At 36.9% G+C, this 24,110-nt stretch overlaps 1 protein-coding gene across 5 annotated transcripts in view; it reads right to left on the reverse strand.

The window, feature by feature from the left end:
- Positions 1-6,107: 6,107 nt before the first annotated feature.
- prkag2b (protein kinase, AMP-activated, gamma 2 non-catalytic subunit b) overlaps positions 6,108-24,110 on the reverse strand; it is a 41,534-nt gene continuing 23,531 nt past the window's right edge. For 3 of the 5 annotated variants that reach the window (XM_048165068.1, XM_048165069.1, XM_048165070.1), the window contains 13 exons: positions 23,566-23,777; positions 21,300-21,351; positions 20,893-21,002; positions 18,857-18,938; positions 18,008-18,066; positions 16,960-17,005; positions 15,682-15,736; positions 15,223-15,349; positions 14,879-15,044; positions 14,696-14,733; positions 12,885-13,031; positions 10,830-10,923; positions 6,108-7,577 (listed from right to left, as the gene is read on the reverse strand). In XM_048165068.1, the coding sequence (XP_048021025.1) occupies positions 7,546-7,577; positions 10,830-10,923; positions 12,885-13,031; positions 14,696-14,733; positions 14,879-15,044; positions 15,223-15,349; positions 15,682-15,736; positions 16,960-17,005; positions 18,008-18,066; positions 18,857-18,938; positions 20,893-21,002; positions 21,300-21,351; positions 23,566-23,777 (1,220 nt within the window). In that variant the 3' untranslated portion in view covers positions 6,108-7,545. Of the gene's footprint in view, positions 7,578-10,694; positions 10,924-12,884; positions 13,032-14,695; positions 14,734-14,878; positions 15,045-15,222; positions 15,350-15,681; positions 15,737-16,959; positions 17,006-18,007; positions 18,067-18,856; positions 18,939-20,892; positions 21,003-21,299; positions 21,352-23,565; positions 23,778-24,110 lie in introns of those variants that run through there. The other 2 variants (XR_007181111.1, XM_048165071.1) reach the window with 2 other exon arrangements.

Here is a 24,110-nt window from a genome sequence, read left to right on the forward strand (position 1 = left end):
CATGCGTGTAAAAAATAACTCCCGCAGGCCAGCTTTCACTTCGCACTCAATCTCTCTCCTCACACGCTCTTTCTTTTTCTTCAGCTCATGGCGTTCTTCAAAAAGACACCACTGAATCTGTGAAAAGCATGATGCGGTAAAACGAAGGGTGACTGAGAGCGCGACAGACAGGCAGAGAGAGTGAGTGAGTGAGAGAGAGAGAGAGACAGTTCCCTGAGGAGCGAGTTCATCCCGCTTGAACCGCCCTCCATCCCCTGAGCGCTATCTCTCCCTTTCTCTCTGTCTTCATGCATATGGAAGACATGACATGCTTTGACTGGAAAAAGAATTGAAAATCAAAGCCAGACGCGGGTGTGAGCGACATACCAATAGTTGTGTGCTAGTTTTGGTCAGAGTAATCAATATTTGGACTAGTTGAAATGTACAGTTTTGTTACAAGAATTGTACCTGCATGTTTCAGGTTATGTTCTGATAAAAAATGAAAACAGCAGGGAATACCAATGCTAAGTGTAAAGAACAGAATGCGAATAAAGTCATTCATGTTTTCAGTATCTTAAAAGTGAGTAAATAGTGATAGAATTTAAAGTCCCTGTAAAGTCATTTTAAAGTATGTGTTCTGAGTTTTTCACTCTGCAGAAAAATGTGTTATTAACCACCCAGCCAAATTTGAATGATTAAAAAAATCTGCAAATAAATTAAATAAGTTATCAAAATCTCGAAAAAATAGGCAGCGCTCTCTGCTCTCAAACGCTGGGGGCGTGTCCTCTGGCGGCGCTGAAGCCACGCCCACTCGCGAGAGCTGCAGTCTCAACTAACTTGAGTCTAATGAGTCAAACATACTGATGCATATGAAAAGAATCATTTAGATGATTGCAAATTTTAGCAGAGTTACTGTGGACTACCTACTAATTATAACATAAGCAAACTCGGCAACTTACACTCATTGGTGGGCACGAACTGCCGACTGTTGTCGAGTCGACAAATGACGGTGCCGCGAGACGGGAGGATGAAGGCCGGGACGGGAGAGACTCTGTCCAGCCCCATATATCATCGGTTATCGGTGGGACGGTAGGAAGGCCGAGGCGCGAGGGGGGCCGAGGTCTGTTCAGTCACAATTACCAAAAACAGCGGATTATCTGTGAATCCCAGCTGTCTGATGAAAGTTTGTAAAATTATCTGGTGTAGAACGATCACTTTAGAATATTTCATATCGTCGTTTTAGACAATTTAAATAAGGAGACCGAGCATATTGTATATTATAACAACCATGTAAATGTGCAAAGGGCTGTATAACTGTAATGACACTCGAGATTGAGCGAGTGAACTGCTGTAGAGTTAGAGGCGGCGCCACGCTCGGTGCGTCATCGACAGTTATATAGTTTTAGGGGAGGGGCTATGCTCGGGGGTCCAAGTGCGTCATCAGACCCCCGTTTTAGCTCCGCCCAAAAAATCCTGAACAGAGACTTGGTGAAAAACTGTTTAACGCTCTAACTTCACAATTAAGCATTACACAATTCACAGTCTTTGTAGTGTGTTTCAGCAATACATTTGTAACATTTATAAAGTGTTTAGAAAGAATTCTCAGAATTGACTTTACAGGGACTTTAACTATCCCTTAAATTTTTCATTAAAACGCTGCTTTAAAGGGTTAGCTCACCCAAAAAATGAAAATAATGTCATTACTCACCCTCATGCCGTTCCACACCCCTAAGACCATACACAAACACAAATTTTTGATATTTTTGTTGAAATCCGATGGCTCAGTGAGGCCTGCGCAGCCAGCTATGACATTTCCTCTCTCAAGATCCATTAATGTACTAAAAACATATCTAAATCAGATCATGTGAGTACAGTGGTTCAATATTAATATTATAAAGCGACGAGAATATTTTTGGTGTGTTATGTGTTATGAATCAGCGTGTCGAATCAGCGGTTCGGAGCGCCAAAGTCACGTGATTTCAGCAGTTTGCCGGTTTGACACGCGATCCGAATCATGATTCGACACAAAAGATTCATAACGCTTCTGAAGCTTCATGCAGTGTTTTGAAATCGGCCATCACTATATAAGTCATTATTTTGTTTTTTTTGGCGCACCAAAAATATTCTTGTCGCTTTATAATAGTAATATTGAACCACTGTACTGACATGAAACGATTTAAATATGTTTTTAGTACATTAATGGATCTTGAGAGAGGAAATGTCATTGCTGGCTATGCAGGCTTCACTGAGCCATCGGATTTAATCAAATCAAAGATTTGTGTTCCGAAGATGAACGAAGGTCTTACGGGTGTGGAACGACATGAGGGTGAGTAATAAATTACATTATTTTCATTTTTGGGTGAACTAACCCTTTAATATGCAAATTCATTAAGTGCTTCTGCTAGAAGATCTATAGTGACTGCCTGACATGGTGATATGGTGAACAGGTCATAACTGTTCACCATATCACAGCTGGACCCCTGTATTGTTCCTGCAGATCAAGGTCATGGGTTTGATTCCAAGGGAATGCATTTGGGAAAAAAAAACATGTACCTTGAATGCAATACCAGCTGTGGTGTATAAAACTCAGTGACAAATTTATAAATATAAATGCAGTGACCAATCAACATCCAGAACTGAGCCAACAGCATCATGGTCCGATATGTAGCGCATTTGTGCTTCAGGCTACCCAAGTTCGAATTCCAGCTTGTGGTCTTCCCGATTTCATGTCCCTTCTCTCTCCCACTTTGCTTCATGTCCATCCTCCAAACTGAATTGGAATAAAGGCAAAAATGCAAAAAAAATAGTTTGATACACGCTCCGAACCACTGTTTCAAAACAAAAGATTCGTAAAGCTTAGATATTGTTGAATAAAGTTTTTTTTTTTACGCACAAAAAGTATTCTCGTCGCTTCATAACATTAAGGTTGAACCACTGTAGTCACATGGACTGTTTTAAATACGTCTTTAGTAGCTTTCTGGGCATTGAAAGTGTTAATTGTCTTGCTGGCAATGCAGGCCTCACTGAGCCATCAGATTTCATCAAAAATATCTTAATTTGTGTTCCGAAGATGAATGAAGGTCTTATGGGTGTGGAACAACATGAGGGTGAGTAATTAATGACAGAATTTTCATTTTTGGGTTAACTAACCCTTTAAAATGTATAGAATAGTAAAATAATTGGACGAGAAATGGAATGGGAAAAGAAATGCTGTGTATACAAAGTTCTGTCATGAAACTCTAGATGGCACAGGCTGATAGGTCCTTAACTCAATCTGCTTGCAATCACATCATTCTCTGTAGGGCACAGCTGATTGGTTCCTGTTAAAGCAGTAACCAATGAGCTCGCTGCTCAACCTTCAAATACTTGGTCAGCATTTGCTGTAGCAGTTGCAGCACACTTACAATAACCCAGCTCCACCTGTATAGATCTGCAGGGGGTAATTTGTGTAAGTCCCGTACTTGCTCTGCAGCATCAATAACAGCAGCAACAGCATAGCAGATCTATCCCGCCAAGACAAAACATAAACATTGTCATATCCATTACAATGCCAAACACTCCAAGAGTTGTCATGACAGAAATACTATAGTTTGTTGTTGTTGCATGATATGAAACAATGAAATCCTAGGTAAAATAAGGTAAAAGGTAAAAATAAAATAAAAATACAACCCAGACTACATTACATACAGGTTGACTTGCAAACATGGTTTGTGCTGACTGTACTGTGTTTTGCAAAATCTAAATGAATTATGAGCTGCTGAGAGCATAGAACCATTGTAAGGACATTGGTAACAACCAATGTAAGGACATTTTGTGTACCTTTTATAAGCTTACCAATTGTTGGTACTGTGTTTGATACACTAGGCCACTCACTTCTTAATGTACAAAGCACAGCTGAGAAAAACTACTTCTTTTAGGCTTACAAAACCTGAAAAACCTTTTCCTTAAAGTGATAAAACATTTAAATTATATGTATAAATATAAAGAAAGAAATTACACATTCATAATTCTCTAAGAAGTACTTTACATAGTGATTAGGCACTGCGCCATGAGAATGTCAAACAGCAGAGGACAGTGTCCCCTAGTGGACATCCCAAATAAAACCCATGCATGGCCATATCAATACTGCAGAACACTGTGAAAAATGTAAACATTGTAGGATTACAAATTTAAAAATCTGTTTAAGATCTGCTGATCATATGTCCTGACATAACATTACACGAAAACTAAAGGGATATACATTGTATTATTGGCCATTTAAGGAGAGGATGATAACATCAGATGAATTAAGCGAATGTTCTCGGAGGTTTCTGCCAGTTCCAGATCTCCGTATTTGGTAGTTAAACAAACATAATACTCGAGGCTATCACCTTTTGTCTGTGATGGCTTTTGGTGCCCCTTTTGCATCTGCAGAAAGTAAGTAATTTGTGCTCAAAATGAGTAAAATGCAAAATAAAAGTCCTAGGGGATATTAAAGATCCATTTCCAACACAAACATAAAATAACATTGAAAAGTAAGCTACTGATTATTAACAGTTTGTAAAAATATTAAACTATTGTATTGTAAAATATTAAACTTTATACAAATTACATGACAAAAACCTATTACATTAATATAATCTGATTACTTTTGACCTAGCTCAATTATTACATTGATTTGAATACAATAGGCTAACCCTGTAGCATATTGATATAAAAATGCAAAAAGAAAGAAAATGTTGTCCACTCTGTTATCAACAATGTGATAAAACATGTCAGGCTTTCTCACTGGGGGTTCTGAAATTGATGAAAAGCCTATAATCAATTAAATATTAAAAATGTTATATTAAAAATATATTTTAAAATAAAAACAATCAAAATAAAACACTTACGAAAAATACATTTTACTTCTGTGGCCTCTCAATTTTCCATGTAGCCTATAATAGCTGCCTAACTAGTGGCTGGTCTTGTGTGTGCAATTACTGGCTTTCCGAACATAGGTTTATTTTATTTTTTTGAAAGGAAAATTTATAAGATAAAATTTGGAGAATTATGGGTAACCATTGAAATATGAATACTTTACTGCCATTTTTGAATATTAAGTAGTAATCATGTAATCAACATAAATGTAACTTTAGTCTAATTACTGGTATTTTAAAATGTAATATAATGTAATTAATTTATTTTTATTTTAATTATTTTACTATACAGCACTGGAAATGTAGACTTGTTTCCATTTCAGAAATCTGCTGTATTCACAAAACATTTTATCTTACCAGTTCTCCTAAACAGCAGTAAAAGTTATTAGCTACGAGTTTTCTCTCAAAGCTGCTGAGACAAACTTTTACTAAGGAATAGAGAGAAGTCTTAAAAGAGCTGCTGTGCTTTTTGCGACTAACAACGAACACTTTTTATTAGTTTTTACTCTTGTGTACTGTACATTTGTCTTGGAGGCGGAGCAATGAAGAGAGGGGTGGCTTTGTTTGGGTTGATTTCAAATCAACAATATCCAACAGCGTTGTTCAAAATCTACTTACCGCACCTTTAAGTTTTTTGAAAGTAATTACTACATTCAAGGTCTAGAAAAGTAGTAAAGACATGGTTAAAAAAGTCAATGTTACTACAGTGGTTCAACCTTAAAGTTATGAAGCGACGAGAATACTTATAAGTACAAAAATCCCTTTTCTTCCCTGTCATTCTCCTGCGCTGTTTATCTACATCAGAACGCCGACACAGTATAGATCAAAGTCCCTTGTCGCCACCTACTGGCATAACAATGTAACCTGCAGAAAGAGTCGCTGAAAAATACTACTCGTGCAGACTGACTCTGTCTCTCTCTCTCACACACACACACACTCCATAGGCGTAATGGTTTTTATACTGTACAAACTTTATATTCTATCCCCCTACACTACCCCTAAACCTACCCATCACAGAAAACATTCTGCATTTTTACATTTTTAATAAAACATTGTTTAGTATGTTTTTAAAGCTATTTTAAATATGAGGACTCATGAAACGTAATACCAGTGTCATAGCCATCATTATACAAATTTGTTTCCTCAAATCACAAAAGCGCGCTCTCACACACACACACACACAACCAAACATTAGTGACATACCACAAATAAATAAATCTCAGACAAATATTAATGCATTATCAATATATTTTAGCTCAACCACATAAAAAATATAATAGTGTCATTTCTGTGTACAAAAATGTACATTTCTTTCTTTCTGGACAGAACAGTCTTAAATTCCACTGACAGCAGTTATAATAATGAAAAATGTAATCAAATAATACATGATTTATCAGTTTTGAATCCATTACATGACATGTTGTATTTACAGTAGCTCAGCATATCACTGGGGTGCAAAGATGCGTGGCCATTTTTGAAACTGCAAGCTTTGACATTCATGCTCTTTTAGTGCATTAAGACAGGTAGTGCACATGGTTTCCCACACAAGCCAAACACTAGAGATAGTCATGATAGAAAAATAAGGCTCTGTATATAGTCTCTTTTCATTACACATTCTTTGTTCCAGTAAAAATACAGCCCATGACAGTCAGTGTGTACGCGGTGTGGTAGTACATTCATTATTCCACTGACTAACAAGGTGAAAAACAATTCATACAGTAGACATATTAGCCTAATAGGCCAGTGCTGACAGGCAAATCAACCGTATTCAGATGTATCTCATTCAAGAATTTGTCCAGGTCATATCACCTCAAAATTGAAAGAAACAGGACCACAGATTTTTTTTTTTTTTTTTTGCTCGTTACATTATTTTCATGACAATTAAGTGCATTTCCCTGCTATTTTAATTATTGTCTTATTCTCTTACTGTACACGTTTAAATATATTATAGTACTTGTTCTAATTCCTGTAATTTATGCAGAATTTAAAAGAACAATTTTTTTACTGCGTTATTCAATATTACATAATTGTTATGAAAATAATGGTGTGAGATTATATAATATTTCAGTTTGAGGTGAAATATAATGGCCACATGACTACAGAGTCTACATTTGCACCATTTACTAGCAGGTTCTTTTAACCAACAGCAATTTTTGCCTATTGCTCAAGGATCACGAACCTGCTTTTACATGCACATCTGTGGGTCTCTGTTAACCTTTCCAATCAGCTCTCACTGAGGTCTTCATTTAAGGCAAATTTCCACGTCAAACACTCAGCCAAGAGTGGATTTCAGTGCCTGATGATATAACGCAGACCCAGCTAGAACACAAAAGGAGACTTCCTCCCTGTGCCTGATATAGCTCTGTCAGTGAAGGACTCTAAAACCAGCAGCACGACCAGGCAAACATGCCCAGCATTTAAAGCAGTGTACAGTATAGCGGCAGATTCTCACGACTGGCCCACCGTAAACATGTCCAGTAATGTGTGCATTATGATCACATGTCCATTCCTTCAGCTGCAGATTCAAACGGTTTCATTCAGCCCTTCAATGAGCATCTAAAATGCTTTCAGCTGTCCTCTTCTCCGTATCCAGGAATGCAGGCTGGACTTTTTTGGTTCTCTGAATTTCTTGTGTTTCTCTTTCACCTCCAAAAAGTTGTATGTCTTGTCATTCGGTCACACTGTCCATTCTGCATCTACCTGTGGAGCAAATAATATGAAATTCAGTTAGTGAAACATAAATCTGTCAATCAGTGCTGTTTTAATACAACAAGTTTTTAAGACACTAATTTTTTTGAACCCTCTCAGCAACAAATCTGTAATTGCAGACTCAAATGATCACTAAGCAGAATGCAAATAAGCTCAAAACTAAAGTATGAACTATGGGTTATAACAGTTTACACAAATAACCAACGACATTTACATTTTTCACAATTACTGAAAAAAGTAATTTTGAAAAAAATTTTTATACAAATAATTTGAGAATTAGCGAATTTGAAATATTTTATAGCTGAAGGAAACTATAAAAATGTAAATTCAATAAATACATTTCCATGACTGACCTATGACAAATTACATTTCCATGATTTTCAGTGAATTATGATTTTACTTTTCATAACTTTCCAACAACTTTAAGATTTTATCAATGACCTTTACTTTACTGTAACTTTTTAAAACTTTTATAATTTCCATACATTTTCTGTGGCGTTTTATGATAGTATTGATTTTCATGACTTTCCTGTGACTTTTTACAATTGTATTAATTTCCATGAATTTTTTGTCACTTTTTACAATACTGTTTTCCACAACCTTCCCATTTTTTTATTTTATTTATTTATTTATTTATTTTTTAACAATTTTAATCATTTCCATGAATTTTCTTTAAAGGGTTAGTTCACCCAAAAATTACATTTCTGTCATTAAGTACTCATCTTCATGTTTTTCCAAACCTTCAAGACCTTCGTTTTTCATCAGTACACAAATTAAGGTATTTTTGATGAAATCTGAGGGTATCTGATCCACACATAAGCAGCAATGACACTGCATCTTTTAAGGTCCAGAAGGGTATTAAAAGACATCAATAAAATGGTCAACGTGACTACAGTGGTTCAACCTTAATGTTATGAAGTGATGAGAATACTTTTTGTGCACAAAAACAAAACAAAATAATGACTTTTTCAACAATACTGTATCTAGTGATGGGCGATTTCAAAACACTGCTTCATGAAGCTTCGAAGCTTTACGAATCTTTTGTTTCAAATCAGCGGTTCAGAACGCCAAAGTCACGCGATTTCAGTAAACGAGGCATCGTTACGTCATAAGTGTTTTGAAATTTCAGTGGTTCACGTGACTTTGGCAGTTTGATTCGAAACTAAATATTCATGAAGCTTCGAAGCTTCATGAAGCAGTGTTTTAAAGGTGCCCAAGAATGCTTTTTCACAAGATGTAATATAAGTCTAAGGTGTCCCCTGAATGTGTCTGTGAAGTTTCAGCTCAAAATACCCCATAGATTTTTTTAACTGCCTATTTTGGGACATCATTAACTATGGACTGATTTTTTCAGCGTGCCGCCCCTTTAATTCGCGTGCTCCCTGCCACACGAGCTCTCGATTATATTACAGCACATTTACAAAGGTCACACAGCTAATATAACCCTCAAATGGATCTTTACAAGATGTTCATCATGCATGCTGTATGCATGCTTCGAATTATGTGAGTAAAGTATTTATTTTGATGTTTATATTTGATTCTCTATTAGTTTGAGGCTGTGCTCTGTGGCTAACGGCTAATGCTACACTGTTGGAGAGATTTATAAAGAATGAAGTTGTATTTATGAATTATACAGACTGCAAGTGTTTAAAAATGAAAATAGCGACGGCTCTTGTCTCCGTGAATTCAGTAAGAAACGATGGTAACTTTAACCTCATTTAACAGTACATCAGCAACATGCTAACGAAACATTTAGATAGACAATTTACAAATATCACTAAAAATATCATGCTATCATGGATCAGTTATTATTGCTCCATCTGCCATTTTCGCTGTTGTTCTTGCTGGATCTGCACAGGTGAATCAATAGTCTGTTGATTCACCTGTGCAGATCCAGATGTTACTGGCTGCCCTTGTCTAATGCCTTTCATAATGTTGGGAACATGGGCTGGCATATGCAAATATTGGGGCGTACACCCTGACTGTTACGTAACAATCGGTGTTATGTTGAGATCCGCGTGTTTTCCGGAAGTCTTTTAAACAAATGAGATTTACATAAGAAAGAGAAAGCAATGGAGTTGCTTTCAATGAAACTCAATGTATGTCTTTTCCATGTACTGAACTCTTGTTATTCAACTATGCCAAGGTAAATTAAAATTTTGAATCTAGGGCACCTTTAAAATCGCCCGTTACTAGATATTGTTGAAAAAGTCGTTATTTTGTTTTGTTTTTGCGCACAAAAAGTATTCTCGTCGCTTCATAACATTAAGGTTGAACCACTGTAGTCACTTTGACCATGTAATCGATGTTTTTTAATACCCTTCTGGACCTTAAAAGATGCAGTGTCATTGCTGCTTATGTGTGGAGCAGATACCCTCGAATTTCATCAAAAATATCTTAATTTGTGTTCCGAAGATGAACGAAGGTCTTACGGGTGTGGGACAACATAAGTAATTAATGACAGAAATTCCATTTTTTGGGTGAACTAACCCTTTAACATTTTAGGTTAGTACCATGACTTTTTACAAATTGTATTAATCTCCATAAATTTTCGGTTACTTTTTACGATAGTATTGATTTGCATAACTTTAAGGTTTTTAATTTCTACAATTTTATATGGCTTTTAAAGTTTTTATTAGATTTTTATTTCCATAACTTTCTGGCCTAGAAAAGAGTTTTTTTTTTTTTAAATTCCATCATATTTTCAGGTTCTCCATCAATCTACATTTCATATTTTTGCTTTCAAAAGAGTGTTGCTTCTAGCAGCTCAAGACATTAAAGACAACATGCCGAGGAGCATGTGAGAGATGTGGAGTGTTTCATGCAGTTTTCCCAGCAGGCTTTATAAGGGGCGCTGAGAGCACATGCTGTATTCCAATCACTATTTAACCAGACAGCTATTTCTGTCTCATATTGATTTGTTTGCCATTGACAGAGTCTGTCAGGTCAACCTGCAGTCATATATAAGCTGTCTGTGTTATAAAAAAAAAATCAGTACCAGACAAACGCTTGCAGTGATGCCGTCACAATGTGTATCACTTTGGAATACACACCTACATCCAGCCTCATTCAGTACAATCATAGCAAGCCAATCAGAATCCACTGTACCTGTGATCAGGGGGGTCAGAGAGGGACACTCGAGTGGTAGATGTCCAAGGAGAGGAGATTGGGTCCGGGGAAGAGTGGAGAGGAGAAAAGGAAAGTGAAATGGAGGGTTGGATTAGGAATTCTGTGCGTCTATACCTGCGGGGGTGAGTACCAGCGCCTGCAGGATGTCAGACAGGGAGATGATGCCCTCGATGCTGGAGTTATCATCCACCACTACCAGCCTGTGCACCTGCAGGACACATAGATTACACAAACACAAAACTTGAGCGCCATGACTTTAGAACGCCTTCATGTGTGACAGTACCAGACAAAGACGTCTGTCTGGTGCATGTTCACCCAGGAAAACAATGGAAACGCAGCACAGTTAAATGTAAAAATGTGTTCTTTGTGAACGGCCCTGAAATAATCCAAATAAATTAAAGGGTTAGTTTACCAAAAAATAGAAAATTCTGTCATCATTTACTCACCCTCATGTCATTCCAAACCTGTAAGACTTTTGGTCATCTTCGGAACACAAATGAAGATCTTTTTAATGAAATCTGAGCGATTTCTGCCCCTCCGCTGACATACGCAGCTACCCCTTTGATGCTTCAAAAAGTTCATAAAGAGATTGTAAAACTAATCCACATGAATTGAGCGGTTTAGTCTAAATTTTCTGAAGAGACACAATGTGCTAAACAGATTTAATTTAGGCTTTTAGTCACATATAAACATTCATCAACACACACATTCGTTGTAGTAAACGGAAGCTTGCTTGACACGTGTGAGAACCAATGAGGTTCATTCTCGTGTGTTACACAGCACGTTTGAGCTTCCAGAAGAGGTTTTTTCTTGCATCATGCAGGTTCCATTAAGCTTCTGTTATGTTTGCTGATCAATGTTTATATGTGAATAAAAGCCTGAATTCAATCGGTTCATCATATCAAGCGATCATGTCTCTTCAGAAAATTTGGACTAAACCGCTCAATTCATATAGATTAGTTTTATGATCTCTTTATGAACTTTTTGAAGTGTCAAAGTAGTAGTCACGTAGCTGTCAATGGAGGGACAGAAATCGCTCAGATTTCCTTCAAAATATCTTCATTTGTGTTCCAAAAAGATGAACAAAGGTTTATGGGTTTGGAACAAACTGAGGGTGACTACATGATGACAGAATTTTCATTTTTGGGTGAACTAATCCTTCAACTAAAATACCGAAAATTAAATGGTTTTGAGTTTGGCATTTAAAGTGGAAGTTGCAATAGTCGTTTCTTCCCTTACTGTGGCTTACATCTAAGGGTGCTTTTGCCTGGACCGAACCCGAGTTCGATTGCTCCCTCCTCCCCCTGCCCCCATTGGACTGTGTTCACATTATAGGGTCCGAACCGTGGTTCGTTGGCATCATCAAACCAGCAGCTGTTTACTCCGTTGCTTAGTAACGACGGCGCAGGAGAAGGCGGCAAAATGCATAACGTTGCTCTCCTCACTTTTATATTTTTATTTTTGAACCGTTGGTTTTGTTTATAACGGCACTTGCCTCTATCTGCCGTGAATGTAGAACGCTGAAGGCGAGCAGAAATGAGAAAAGCTACGCTACAGCTCTCTGCTTGCAGCACGTCAGTCACGCTCGCCAGGAAAGTGAGTGAAACACACACACAAACACACATTTCTATCAAATAATATGGCATTAGTAGCAGTTCACTTCTGCAATTTGGTACTTTTGCATTCATATCAGAAGCGAACCGTACCGGAGTTCACTTGAACCGCACCCCTTTTTAAGCGGACTCGGGTACGGTTCGCGGGTGCGCACCCGATTTCAGAAGACAGTGTTCACATCATCCAAACGTACCGAACTCTGACGTCATTCGAACCCGGGTGCGCACCAAAAGTGCTAATGTGAAAGCACCCCAAGTGAAACGGTCTCTCGAGCAAGAAAAAAAAAAAGGGGAATTGATTGGATGGTTGTGGTTTGCTATTGCTGTAATTTCATGTGAGTGACAGGTGTGCCAGAAAAAAACATCACCAGAGAAGAGATGTCACTGCAAGAGGAAGGAGATAATGATAAGATTTCTTTATCATTAAAAATATGTTACTTGAGAAGTAAAGTGTCTAAACTGTAAACTAAATTTCAGGTGGGAATTCTTTTCTAGTGATGATGTAATTCCTGTGTTTTTCTTACTGTTGGGGATGTGTGCATTGAGTAAATCTCACCTCAGCTTTGACAATCCTGTTCACTATGGTCTCCAGGGTCTCGTGCCGATAACACTTCATAACCCCCTCGAAGTACTGTGAGCGATGCAGCAGAGCCTGAGTCACGGTGATGTCCAGATTATTGTATGTCTTCTCAGCAGCCAGGTTCTACACACACCCACAACACTAATGAGCATAGAACGACGCTATAGGGATACAGCCGCATACAGCCGAAATATACACTACACATCTACACATCATTAGTAATTTATGAATAAACATGCATGTTGTGATGCACCGTCGCGTATTTATTGTATGGAAATACATATTTGACAGAGCTTTCTTAAACAGCTGCAGGTGACTTTTACATTTACATTTTGACCCAATAGACCTTATTCCTGACAAGCAGAATTAATTTCAATGTAAGCTGTACGTAAACTCATTTGAATTTACATACACATAATTTGATACATTTACTTTAATGGATATAAATCTATTTTAAAGGTACAGTGTGTAAATTTTAGCGCCATCTAGCGGCGAGGTTGCAAATTGCTCAGTCCACCACGCCGTCGACTGAGATGTCGTCGACTGAGACAGCAGAGAGTAGTTAGTCAAGCAATGAGGTTTCGTCTTACTTCTAACAAAGAACGGTCTCTGCTTCTAATAAACCAGACGACAACTACTACTACTTCTTCGTGCGTATTCAACGTAGTGACAGTGGAAGCTGCCTTTAAAAACAATGAAGAAGAAGAACAACAACATAGTGACAAAACGTGCTCTGTAGAGCAGTTTGTCTCTTTAAGGTAATAAAAACTTAAAGGTTCATTATGTAAGGTCTTTATACACCACTGAAAACATAGTTGTGTATATTGTATTGCATTTCTATCAATAGATCCTCCGAAAATTTACACACTGCACCTTTAAGGTACATATGAATAGATTTATGAACGATATACACAAAGTACTTCATGAATAATGTCCAATAACTACCTTTCAAAAGTTTGGGCTCTGTATATATTATATTAGTCCACTTTCAAATAAAATGTTCCTGATAATTTACTCACCCCCATGTCATCCAAGATGTTCATGTCTGTCTTTCTTCAGTCGAAAAGAAATTGAGGTTTTTGATGAAAACATTCCAGGATTATTCTCCTTATAGTGGACTTCAATGGCCTCCAGACGGTTAAAGGTCAAAATTACAGTTTCAGTGCAGCTTCAAAGGGCTTTAAAGGATACCAGACGAGGAATAAGGGTTTTATCTAGCGGAATGATCAGTCATTTTCGAAAAAAAAATACAACTGTATATGCTTTATAAACACAAATGATCGCCTTGCACGTTCTTCCGCTTTCCATATTCTTCAAAAAGCTTACACTGTATGTCCTACGCCTTCCCTATTCTACTTTTTTTTTTTCACTAGATCGCTAGATATTTAAAGCCCTTTGAAGCTGCACTGAAACGGTCATTTTGACCTTCAACCGTCTGGAGGCCATTGAAGTCCACTATAAGGAGAATAATCCTGGAATGTTTTCATCAAAAACCTCAATTTCTTTTCGACTGAAGAAAGAAAGACATGAACATCTTGGATGACATGGGGGTGAGTAAATTATCAGGAAAATTTTATTTGAAAGTGAACTAATCCTTTAAGAAATTAATACTTTTATTTAGAAAAGGATGCACTCAATTAATCAAAGTGACAGTAAATACATTTACTACGTTATATAAGATTTCTATTACAAATCACAAAGCATCACTTTCATAACAAAAATGTGGTATATTACTCTTTAAGTAGTTATTCTTCAACTTTAAGTAGTATATCAAAGGCACAACTTACAATGACATCAAATTTGGAGTAAATGTCCACAACCTTTCCTTTGGGAGAAAAAAAGATGAAAAGCAAATATGAGAAAGATTTGACCTTCAAAGATGTGTACAATGAAAAATAGTTTCTAAGAAAGGCTTGACAAAAAAAATGATTACACAAACCGACAGAAAAGTTAACAATGTGTGTTGTTACCTGTGACATCCACCACTGGCAGGGCAGACACTCTCCTCTCCACAAACATGCCCAGTGCTTTAATAATGGGTGTATCTGGGTGAATGAAAGCAATGTTGCTGTACGTGCCAATGCCCAGCTCCTCCAGAGTCTGCCTCATGAAGGCTGGTTTAGGCATCTCACACACCTACAAGATCACACACACACCATGAGCGTACACAGGACGCTGCATAACGCAGGATGATTAGAGGATACTTTTCTGTAACCTTTCTCTAGTAGCTGTGTTCCCAATAACTACCATTTATAAAAGAATATTAATTGTATGCATAAAAGATCAGTAAGCCAAAAGGAAGTGGTATACTCACAAAGAGCTGCAGAAACTTGAGGATTCTCTTGTGAGTGAGGATATACAGGGCGTTTCCTGTGACTGGATCAATCACTGGCAAACGATGGATCTTATTTTTGATGAGTGAGTAAACAGCATCAAATATACTGGGGGAAAAACAGCAAAGAGTTACAAGAAACCAAACATTATTAAAAATATTTTGGATGCTCTGCTGATTAAGTCTGCAAATAAATCTGAAATAATTGCTGAATTTGGTTCAAGATAATTTTGAGGGAATGATCCCATGAACCGAAGAGATGATTGTGGGAATACAAATTGAAAAATGTCCTGACATAGCATCACTTGAAAAACTATAAAGCATCCTTCTGAAGATACACCCGAGTCTCCTGGTCTTCGCTTCTGAGTTTCCTATTGGTTCATGCGTCATGCAATGAAAATGATAAAACACAGTCAACAAAAATATGACCCAGTGTCTCACCTTGCATCTGGAGATATGTTGACTAAGGGTTTAAAAGTTTCTTGCAAGTAAAGTTCTGTTGGTATAAACAGAAATGAAAAATAATGAAAACACTTTAAAGTTAGCCAATAGTGAAAATTCTGTCATTATTTACTTACCCTCATGTATTTCCATTTTTTGTGTTGTTATTTAAATTTCCATACATGGGTGTGAGTAAATAATAACATAATTTTCATTTTCAGGTGTACTATCTGTTATATCAGTGGTTCTCAAACTTTTTAGCGTGGAGTACCCCCTGAAGGGATTCCCATCCTTCTGCGTACCCCCTCTCTTCCACTTCGACTGCAGTCACACCTTTACCATTAAGGGACAATATTTGCCCCCTAAATTGATTTTCCAGTGCATATTTTTACGTTTATGAATAACTTTATAAAATAAATAATGTTTTAAATAAAAAATGTTTAATAGAGAAATATACAATGACGGTAAAACAAAGTGATACTTTTAAATATTAAACTAAAACCGCCAGTAGGTGGCAGCAAGTCACTTTCATTCAGTAACGAAGCAAGTGGCTGTGAATGAATCATTGAATCACTGACTCTCACGATTCGTTCAAAGCCGCATTCGTGTGTTGTAGTTCTGCTCTGGTTTTCGTTAGAAATATTTTTTTCGTTGCAAAATAGAGTAAATACTGACAGTACTGTGTTTAAAATGTACGTTTTGTTTTTTGACCTGTTGTATAATAACGCACGTTTGCAGTCATGTGGATATTTGGGTACAAATGCATTCTTCCTCGTTATCAACATTAAATACAAGAACTCACACAAGGTATGTTTTTGTATCGAAGAAAGTTTGAGTCTTAAATTGATATAAATCCACTATCTGTGTCTATATTTGGGTCTTCATGCAAGTGCTAAATCCCCACTTTTACAAAGATGCATTGTCGAGAACGGCAGTAATTTAGCGCGATTTAAGGCAGCAGATTCGGCACGAATATGATTCGTTCATTTTAGCAGATTCGATCATTTTAGACTGCAAAACATGAGGTAATTTGATTAAATGTAATGGATTTACGGCATTTTGCCAGTTAGAAATACATGCTCGGTTTTAATATTATTTTAAGGTATGGTAGAGTTAAATTAACTACTCCGCATTTTGTTCGCGTACCCCCTTTTTGTCACCTCACGTACCCCAGTTTGAGAAACACTGTGTTATATATAAAAGCCTATTGTGTGACATAGTTACATAAATAAGTGTAAGCAGTGGTGAACTGAAAATGAAAACAGTGAACATATTTACCTCTCCAAGTCTCAATTTTATGCTCCTCCAGTTCATATATTTGCACCTGAGGCATATATTACAGAATATGACTTAAAATGTTAAAAAAGACAAACAATAATCCTTTTAGATGAACATTTCATTAAAGGTGGGGTAAGTCATTTTTCAAAAGCACTGTTTGGAAGTTAGTCGGGCCAACACCAACTACAAACGTGTAACCAATCAGCATTAAGGGGCGCATGACGATCGAGGAGAGAGAACGAGCAAGAGGGAGATTTGAAGAAAAACTGCAGAAAGAGAGATGAGACACAATACAAAAAAGCTCAAAAGAATATCACTGGAATAAGGGTTATGACTGTACAAGCGCTTTAGGACCAGTGTTAATATTAGAAAAGCTTTCCAGCGCTGGAGAGAGCTAAGCAGAAAGGCCTGAAAACAGACGCGGAGGCTGCTTTGATTCCGCTTCACGTGTGAGTAACACTGGGTTTGAGTGTCATGATTGTCTGGAGCTGCTGTGCTGTTGGCGACTAACAACAAACTCTTGTTTGTATTTAGTAGTGTGTACTGTATGTTCATTTTTTGTGCTTCCTTGTCGTTTGTTCATCATCTGTGCTTTATTTTTCATGAAGCATTTTGTTGATCGTCAGCTGTGATAGACATACACTCACACATTGCATGTGACACAGTGGCCAGATATTGAGAGTTGTGCAGGTAAACCACTGCACACCGACGTGTGCTAGAGAATGCAGTGTTTAACGTCATTGTCAGTGCACTCGCCTCGCCTGCCAGCAACGATCGGGCCGGTGTTCGAGACCGACTTGGAGCAGGGTGGTTAGGATTGGAGGGTGAGTTTTGGAGCAATGAAGAGAGGGGAAGGTTTTTTTGGGTTGATTTCAAATATCAACAATGTCCAACAGAGTTTTTGAAAAATGGCATACCCCACCTTTAAGTGATAACATGCAGGAGAAATGGCATGGCAAAAACTTTTTCCTTTAGATTTGGCACTTCCATTTGAACATCTGTAAAGCCACTAAACCAGCACTGTTTCTGTGAAGTCTTAAATACTTACCAGTGGTGATTTGTAGTATCTGTGAAGTATGATGATGAAGTCTGTGATGGTTAACATTCCTATTGAGAAAACATATCATTATTAGAGTAAAATCTTCTGTTAGCTTGCTGACTTATGTGTAGGCTTACAGGGAAATTGTGCCTTCAGAATTCACTAGGGCTGGGCGATATATCGCATGCGATTCTCACGCGCATTTCGTCAGTAAAGCCGGTTCCCTGATTACTGCTAAATCGCCATCACCTGCTTTCAAATGGAGGGCCATTTAACAGACAGAGCCGTAGTTCACTGATAAGCCACACAAATATCGCGTTCATTATCGAAGGCGATTCATCTGCGATATGAACGTGATATTGCGGGGCTTATCAGTGAACTATGGCGATTTAGCGGTAATCAGGGAACTGGCTTTACTGACGAAATGCGCGTGAGAATCGCATGCGATATATCGCCCAGCCCTAGAATTCACCCATCATTCACAAAGTTCTATACCTGCTTATATCTAACTACAATTCAAAACACTCCAGACAGGAAGGAGACAGCAATGAATTTCAACCAATTTGGTACATTGTTGTTAGCTAGCTAATCTAAGCATGTCCAATTATGTTACAGGTGAACAAAAATGTCCTGAAGTAATGTTTTCATTTGATTACTAATTACTAAGTTTTTTTTTTTTTTTGACAATAATTTCAAGACAGGAGGTGTATGTCAGGTAAATTGACTTGCAGGTTAAACATTTTCTGTCTATACAGCTGAAAAAAAAAAAAAGAAGAAAAAAAAAAAAAAAAGAATGACAGAAATGCAGGTAAAAGCTTGAGTGTGAGTGTGTGTGTGTGTGTATGTATCGTTGCTCACCCACAAAGCTTTGCTTTTTCGTTTCCCATAATGGGGCAGCTCGAACTCCATTAGCAACCAAGGCAAAGAAAGCTTTCTTTACCTAACAAAGAACAAAGAATTCACAAAACAATGCTTTTCTTTTAGGTGCCTTTAAAAACACGTCTGGAGGAACTGGTCATGTGAGCCAAAAATCACAGGAGACAATGAGTTGAGTGCAACCAGTGTTTGAAAAAAATAAAAATAAAAAAAATGTCCACACCTGACAAATTGAAAATTTGGCCTTAAACAATTCTTACCAGCCATAAAGTTGTATTTTGCATTTATTAAGACAGGGTTCCTCAAATCTTGCCCTGGAGGGCTAGTGCCCTGCACAGTTTAGTTCCAACCCTGATCAAACACACTTGAGCAAGCTAGTCAAGGAATAGAGTTAGTAGAAAATCACAGGTAGGCGGGTTTGATCAGGGTTTCAGCTAAACTCTGCAGGGAAGTGGCCCTCCAGGACCAGATTTGAGGAACCCTGGATGAAGACATATATTTTTCCATTTAACAACAGGATTAGTCTCTTGCAGCGTCATATAAGATAAGCCAGGGAGTGAAACGGTTCTAACTGTCCAAGTAGTTTTTTTCCTCCTCTGCATTTTTTTTTAACTTCATACAATATGCTTATTTATTGAAAAGCGACCTTGAGGTTGGGAAATGAGCTTTATAAATAAAAACTTATATTAATTATACTTTTATTTAATGGTTTAATGCAAAGAATATTCCTTATATAATGCATCCTAGATCAAGATGACGGAGATGTTAGAAGTTAAAGAAAATTTTCTTTAGTAGACTCCAGTTTCTATTTTTGAATTTAAAAAGTCACTTACATCAGCAAGTGGTTCATTCTTCATTTAACTTACACCATGAGACATTGCAATTTCCAAATAAAGTCATCGGCCCACTGGTGTATAACATTTTATTTACTCACTAATGCCATTATTTTCTCAGATATGCCACATTTTGGGCCCTGGGCGCAACATTTCTAACACAAATTGTCTCCAATTTAGACCAGCTCAGCTATCCATTAAAAATTAACTTGATTGTATTATAAAGGCAGTTCATATAAAGGCTTTTTCAATAAACTCAGCATTTTTATATGAATGTATATAGGCAGAACACTTCCTCGTTTTGAACACTTTCATTCAAAGGAATACAATAAGTAAATCATGTCATTCCCCCAATATAAATTCCAGGCATTAAATTTCACTGATCTTCTGTTCCCTAAGCCTTTAATATTTCAAACTTGCCCTCGGCCAGCGGAAATCCAACAGGTTAATAGGTTATATGATGTGTTACCCCCAAATCTAATAACGGCACATGATTACTGATTAACCATAACAAACTAGCTTTATGATGACTTCCCATACACTTCAAAGAGACCCGTCCATTTCAGTCACCAACTAAGATTTATTTACTGATGAAACATTAACCACAATGACTTAAACATCATGTGTTTAAACTGTGAAGCAAAACTGAAAGACAATAACTACAGCTCATACGAACACTAGTATGTTTGGAAAAGAATCTACACTTTCTATTTCTGCAGTGGTTAGTATGTATACTATGCACAATATGCAGCTTTCTGCATTTATGGAATACCAGAATGGCCTATACAATCAAGCAAACAGCATGGGCTTGACCATTTCAAGTGTGATCAATGGGCCAGATGCAATTACAGCTGTGATTTTTAACATCTCTATTTTAACTCATTTTTTGAATGGATGTCAAAAGTTAAGAAATTTAGATAATCCAAGATGATGTTAACTGGATGATACATACACAATAAAGAGGACATGTGACAACAATATAGCATACTACTGTTGTGTATAGTATAACTGCCAAGTTTCATATACTATTTGTAAAATAGAAGGCAGTAAACAGTGTAAACTGCACAGTATGCAGGAAGTAGTAAGATACTTTCCCATTCTGAACATAACCCAAAACACCATACCGAAATCTGTTCTCTTTTTGTTCTTGTACTGGGCAAAAGAAGACAATTAAGATCTAGTTACCTGTAGTGTAGTGTCAAAAACCACTAGCTTGGAACTGGTGGGGATGAGGTCATAGCACTTGTGGGATTTCATAAAGCGCATGTAAATATCACTGTCTGGCTCTTCAGCAGCTGAAGAAAAAAAGAGAAGAAATCATCAGAATCATTAGCAGTTGCCTAACTCTAATCCTTAAAAAGTGTGGTTTTTTTTTTTTTTTTTTTGCAGAAAAATCAAATTACTTGTATTCTTAAACCAATATACAATGCAATTATGTTATGAATAGAAAGCTTATTTTTCCCCAAAACCCATACAAAACACTACATTCAACAAACATGAGTACAAATAAAAATTAAATTTATTCATAAACCATAAACTTGCATATGAAACAAAATAAGCAAGCAATACAGAACATAAGTGTAATCCTTTACCTTCATCATCAAGTTCAAGTTTTTCCAGCATGCCTTCAGCAAGTACGCAGCTCTAAAACACAAACACACGGGCTGATTATTTCATCAACAATCACTTACTTCAAGTTAGTATCACCCTATTAGAGTCTATTGGAGTGGAAGCGTCCATTTTTAAATCTGCTTATCTGCAAACAAGCGGTCTGGTCAAAACCAAAACAAGAAAAAAAGCAGTCTGGTCACTACATTGAACGCAATGATCTTAAGTTTATATTGTTTTCCAGGCACAGCTTTCATTTACAAATTCATTACACGCTGTGGTGAAATATTTATAGACGGACTTCCCCGCGGAGGTGACAGTGGAACACTCCGAATCGATCGATTTTTTTTACGTCTGAATTCTTCAGACCAAACGACACGCAGGTAGAGTAGCCTACTTCATTTTGAGCGTATATCATGTCAACTCCGCGTCTGAAGCGATAACTTTGCCCTAGTTAAAGCTCTGTGTATTTGCGAAAGCGAAAGCATCAAACAACGCACTGCGAATTCATTGATCATGCATAAATCACCCACTGTGGCTTTGTTTCAAACCCTAGAGAGCCGCCTACATAGACAACATTTTTAACCATCCTTAGACATCGACACCACTTGGAAGTCGCTGCAAAAAAGTACATGATGGATCAGTTACAGCTGCAGGAAATAAGGTACTTTCTATTTTAAGGTTTTAAGACAAGGGGATCTTCCAGAAGTCTTATGGAAGCCTGCTGTTCCAGCCACAAAAACTAATAAATAGCGTAGTCAAAACAGGATGTTTTATCAATCTCTTACGACCTATTTTTGAACCCTTAAGACAAGTGCATTTAATTTGCCTAATAGCAATGCCAAATTATGTGTTTGATAACATTGTGTGGTGAAAATAAATTTTAAACATGTTTTGCAGTCTATTTGTTTTGCTGAGGTTAATTTCATACATCGCTGGCATCTGATTGGAAGTGACATCTTCACTGACATCATTGTCTCCTTGGTAGAGAAGTACACTAACTTTTCATAAATCTTTATTAGGTACAAAATTGTTACTGGGGGCCTGTCATATTTGCTGTAAATCACAGTTTCTGTTTATTCACAATTTGTTTAGGTATTTTTTTTATTTATTTTTTTTTTATAAATGCAACAATAGTATATGATGGTTTGCCATATTTTATGATTACATTCAGGTCTGCAATAGGTGTAAAACAATAAAATCTATACATAAAGGGTACCTGAAAAGTAGCAAAAATAAATAAATATGGATTGTAAATCATTTTATGTGATTTTTTTTTTTTTTTTTTTTCCTCCACCACAAAACAAAAAGTATACACCTGTTTGTTTTAATAGAAATCCTCCCATGGGCAGTACATATGCAGTAGAAGAAACCCAATAAAGTAAAACTTTATTATAATTGTGAATTTGCAAATCTACTTCTCATTTTTGTTATGTAGTTCCTCATTTTTCAGTTCCATAAAATGTGAATGTGCCATTTGTATAAGCATGTTCATATTGTTTGTGGTTCAGAATAATAATAAAAAAAACCATTAAAAGTTTTATTAGGCTACATATATTATGTATGTAATATTTTCTCATGTTTGTATCATTGTCTTAAAATATTTAGGAATAAATCCCACAGCTACATTATACATAGCTGTAAAATTTTAACTTTTATAACTCAATAATAAATGCTTTGCAGTAGACTTCCATAACACATTGTCCTGCACATACTGTACAAGTAATTTTACAAACATTTTCACAGATTATTGTATTTAAAGATATGCAAGTGAAGCAGACTAAATGCAGTGGGTGACCTTGTGGATGATATTTATGGGCAAGTGACAAGTCACCTGTGCAAAATATAAAGTCGTCAATTACAGGCAAGCATCATCAAATTGTCAAGAGTGCCTGTACTTGAGCTCAGTTGCAACAGATGGAGCACAAACACATTGCTGACACAAAAATCAATCACTGTGACGTTAACTGTCCATAAATAAATGATGCTTGAGCTACTAACATATCTAAACAAGAAAAAGCATCCATGCCCAACAATTTGAAAGATACATCAAACTTTATGTGAGTGTAGAAAATGAGCAAAATCTTTTGTGTTTTTTATAAATATGCCATTGGTTGGTTGAAGGTCCCTGCCATTCAGACATACATTTCCACCAGGTGCCACTAGTAGTGCAAAAATGACTTGGTTCACTTTGGGACAAGGGTAAACTATTGTAAAGCCCAGAAAGGACATGTGAAGATGTTCACTCACCTGGCGTGAGGTAGAGTTAAAGGTGTACAAGGCGATAGGGGGTTTGGTGGTGGAGGTGCTCAGGCTGAAGCGCTGACCTGTGTCAGGGGGAGACGAGAGAGAGCGGGAACGGCGTTCCTCCACACGCTCCACGGGACTGGGGGTCTCTATAGGGAAGACCGGTGGAACTGGACTCTGCGTCGGGGTGGTGGGGGGAGTCGAAAGCCCAGAGCCTGTGAGACAATCAATATAGAAGACAATGTAGTACTGAATTTGAAAAGTGTATTTAGTTCAATAGAATCCTTATTCAGATGTGACATTAGGAGAGTAGCCCATTTTGTGCAAATCTAAATTTGTGGCATCATAGGAAAGAACTACTCTGTTCCCACAACAACATTAGGCAGTAAAAAAAAGGGGGGTTGGTATGATTTTTTAAAATGTTTTTAAAAGAAGTCTTTTATGTTCATCAAGGCTGCATTTATTTAATCAGTAAAAAGTAAAAACAGTAATATTACACTAAAAATATAATAGTAAAAAAAGGAATATTGTGAAATATTATTTTTTTT

This window comes from Megalobrama amblycephala, linkage group LG17 (genome assembly GCF_018812025.1).
Source record: "Megalobrama amblycephala isolate DHTTF-2021 linkage group LG17, ASM1881202v1, whole genome shotgun sequence".
NCBI classification, from domain to species: Eukaryota; Metazoa; Chordata; class Actinopteri; order Cypriniformes; family Xenocyprididae; genus Megalobrama; species Megalobrama amblycephala.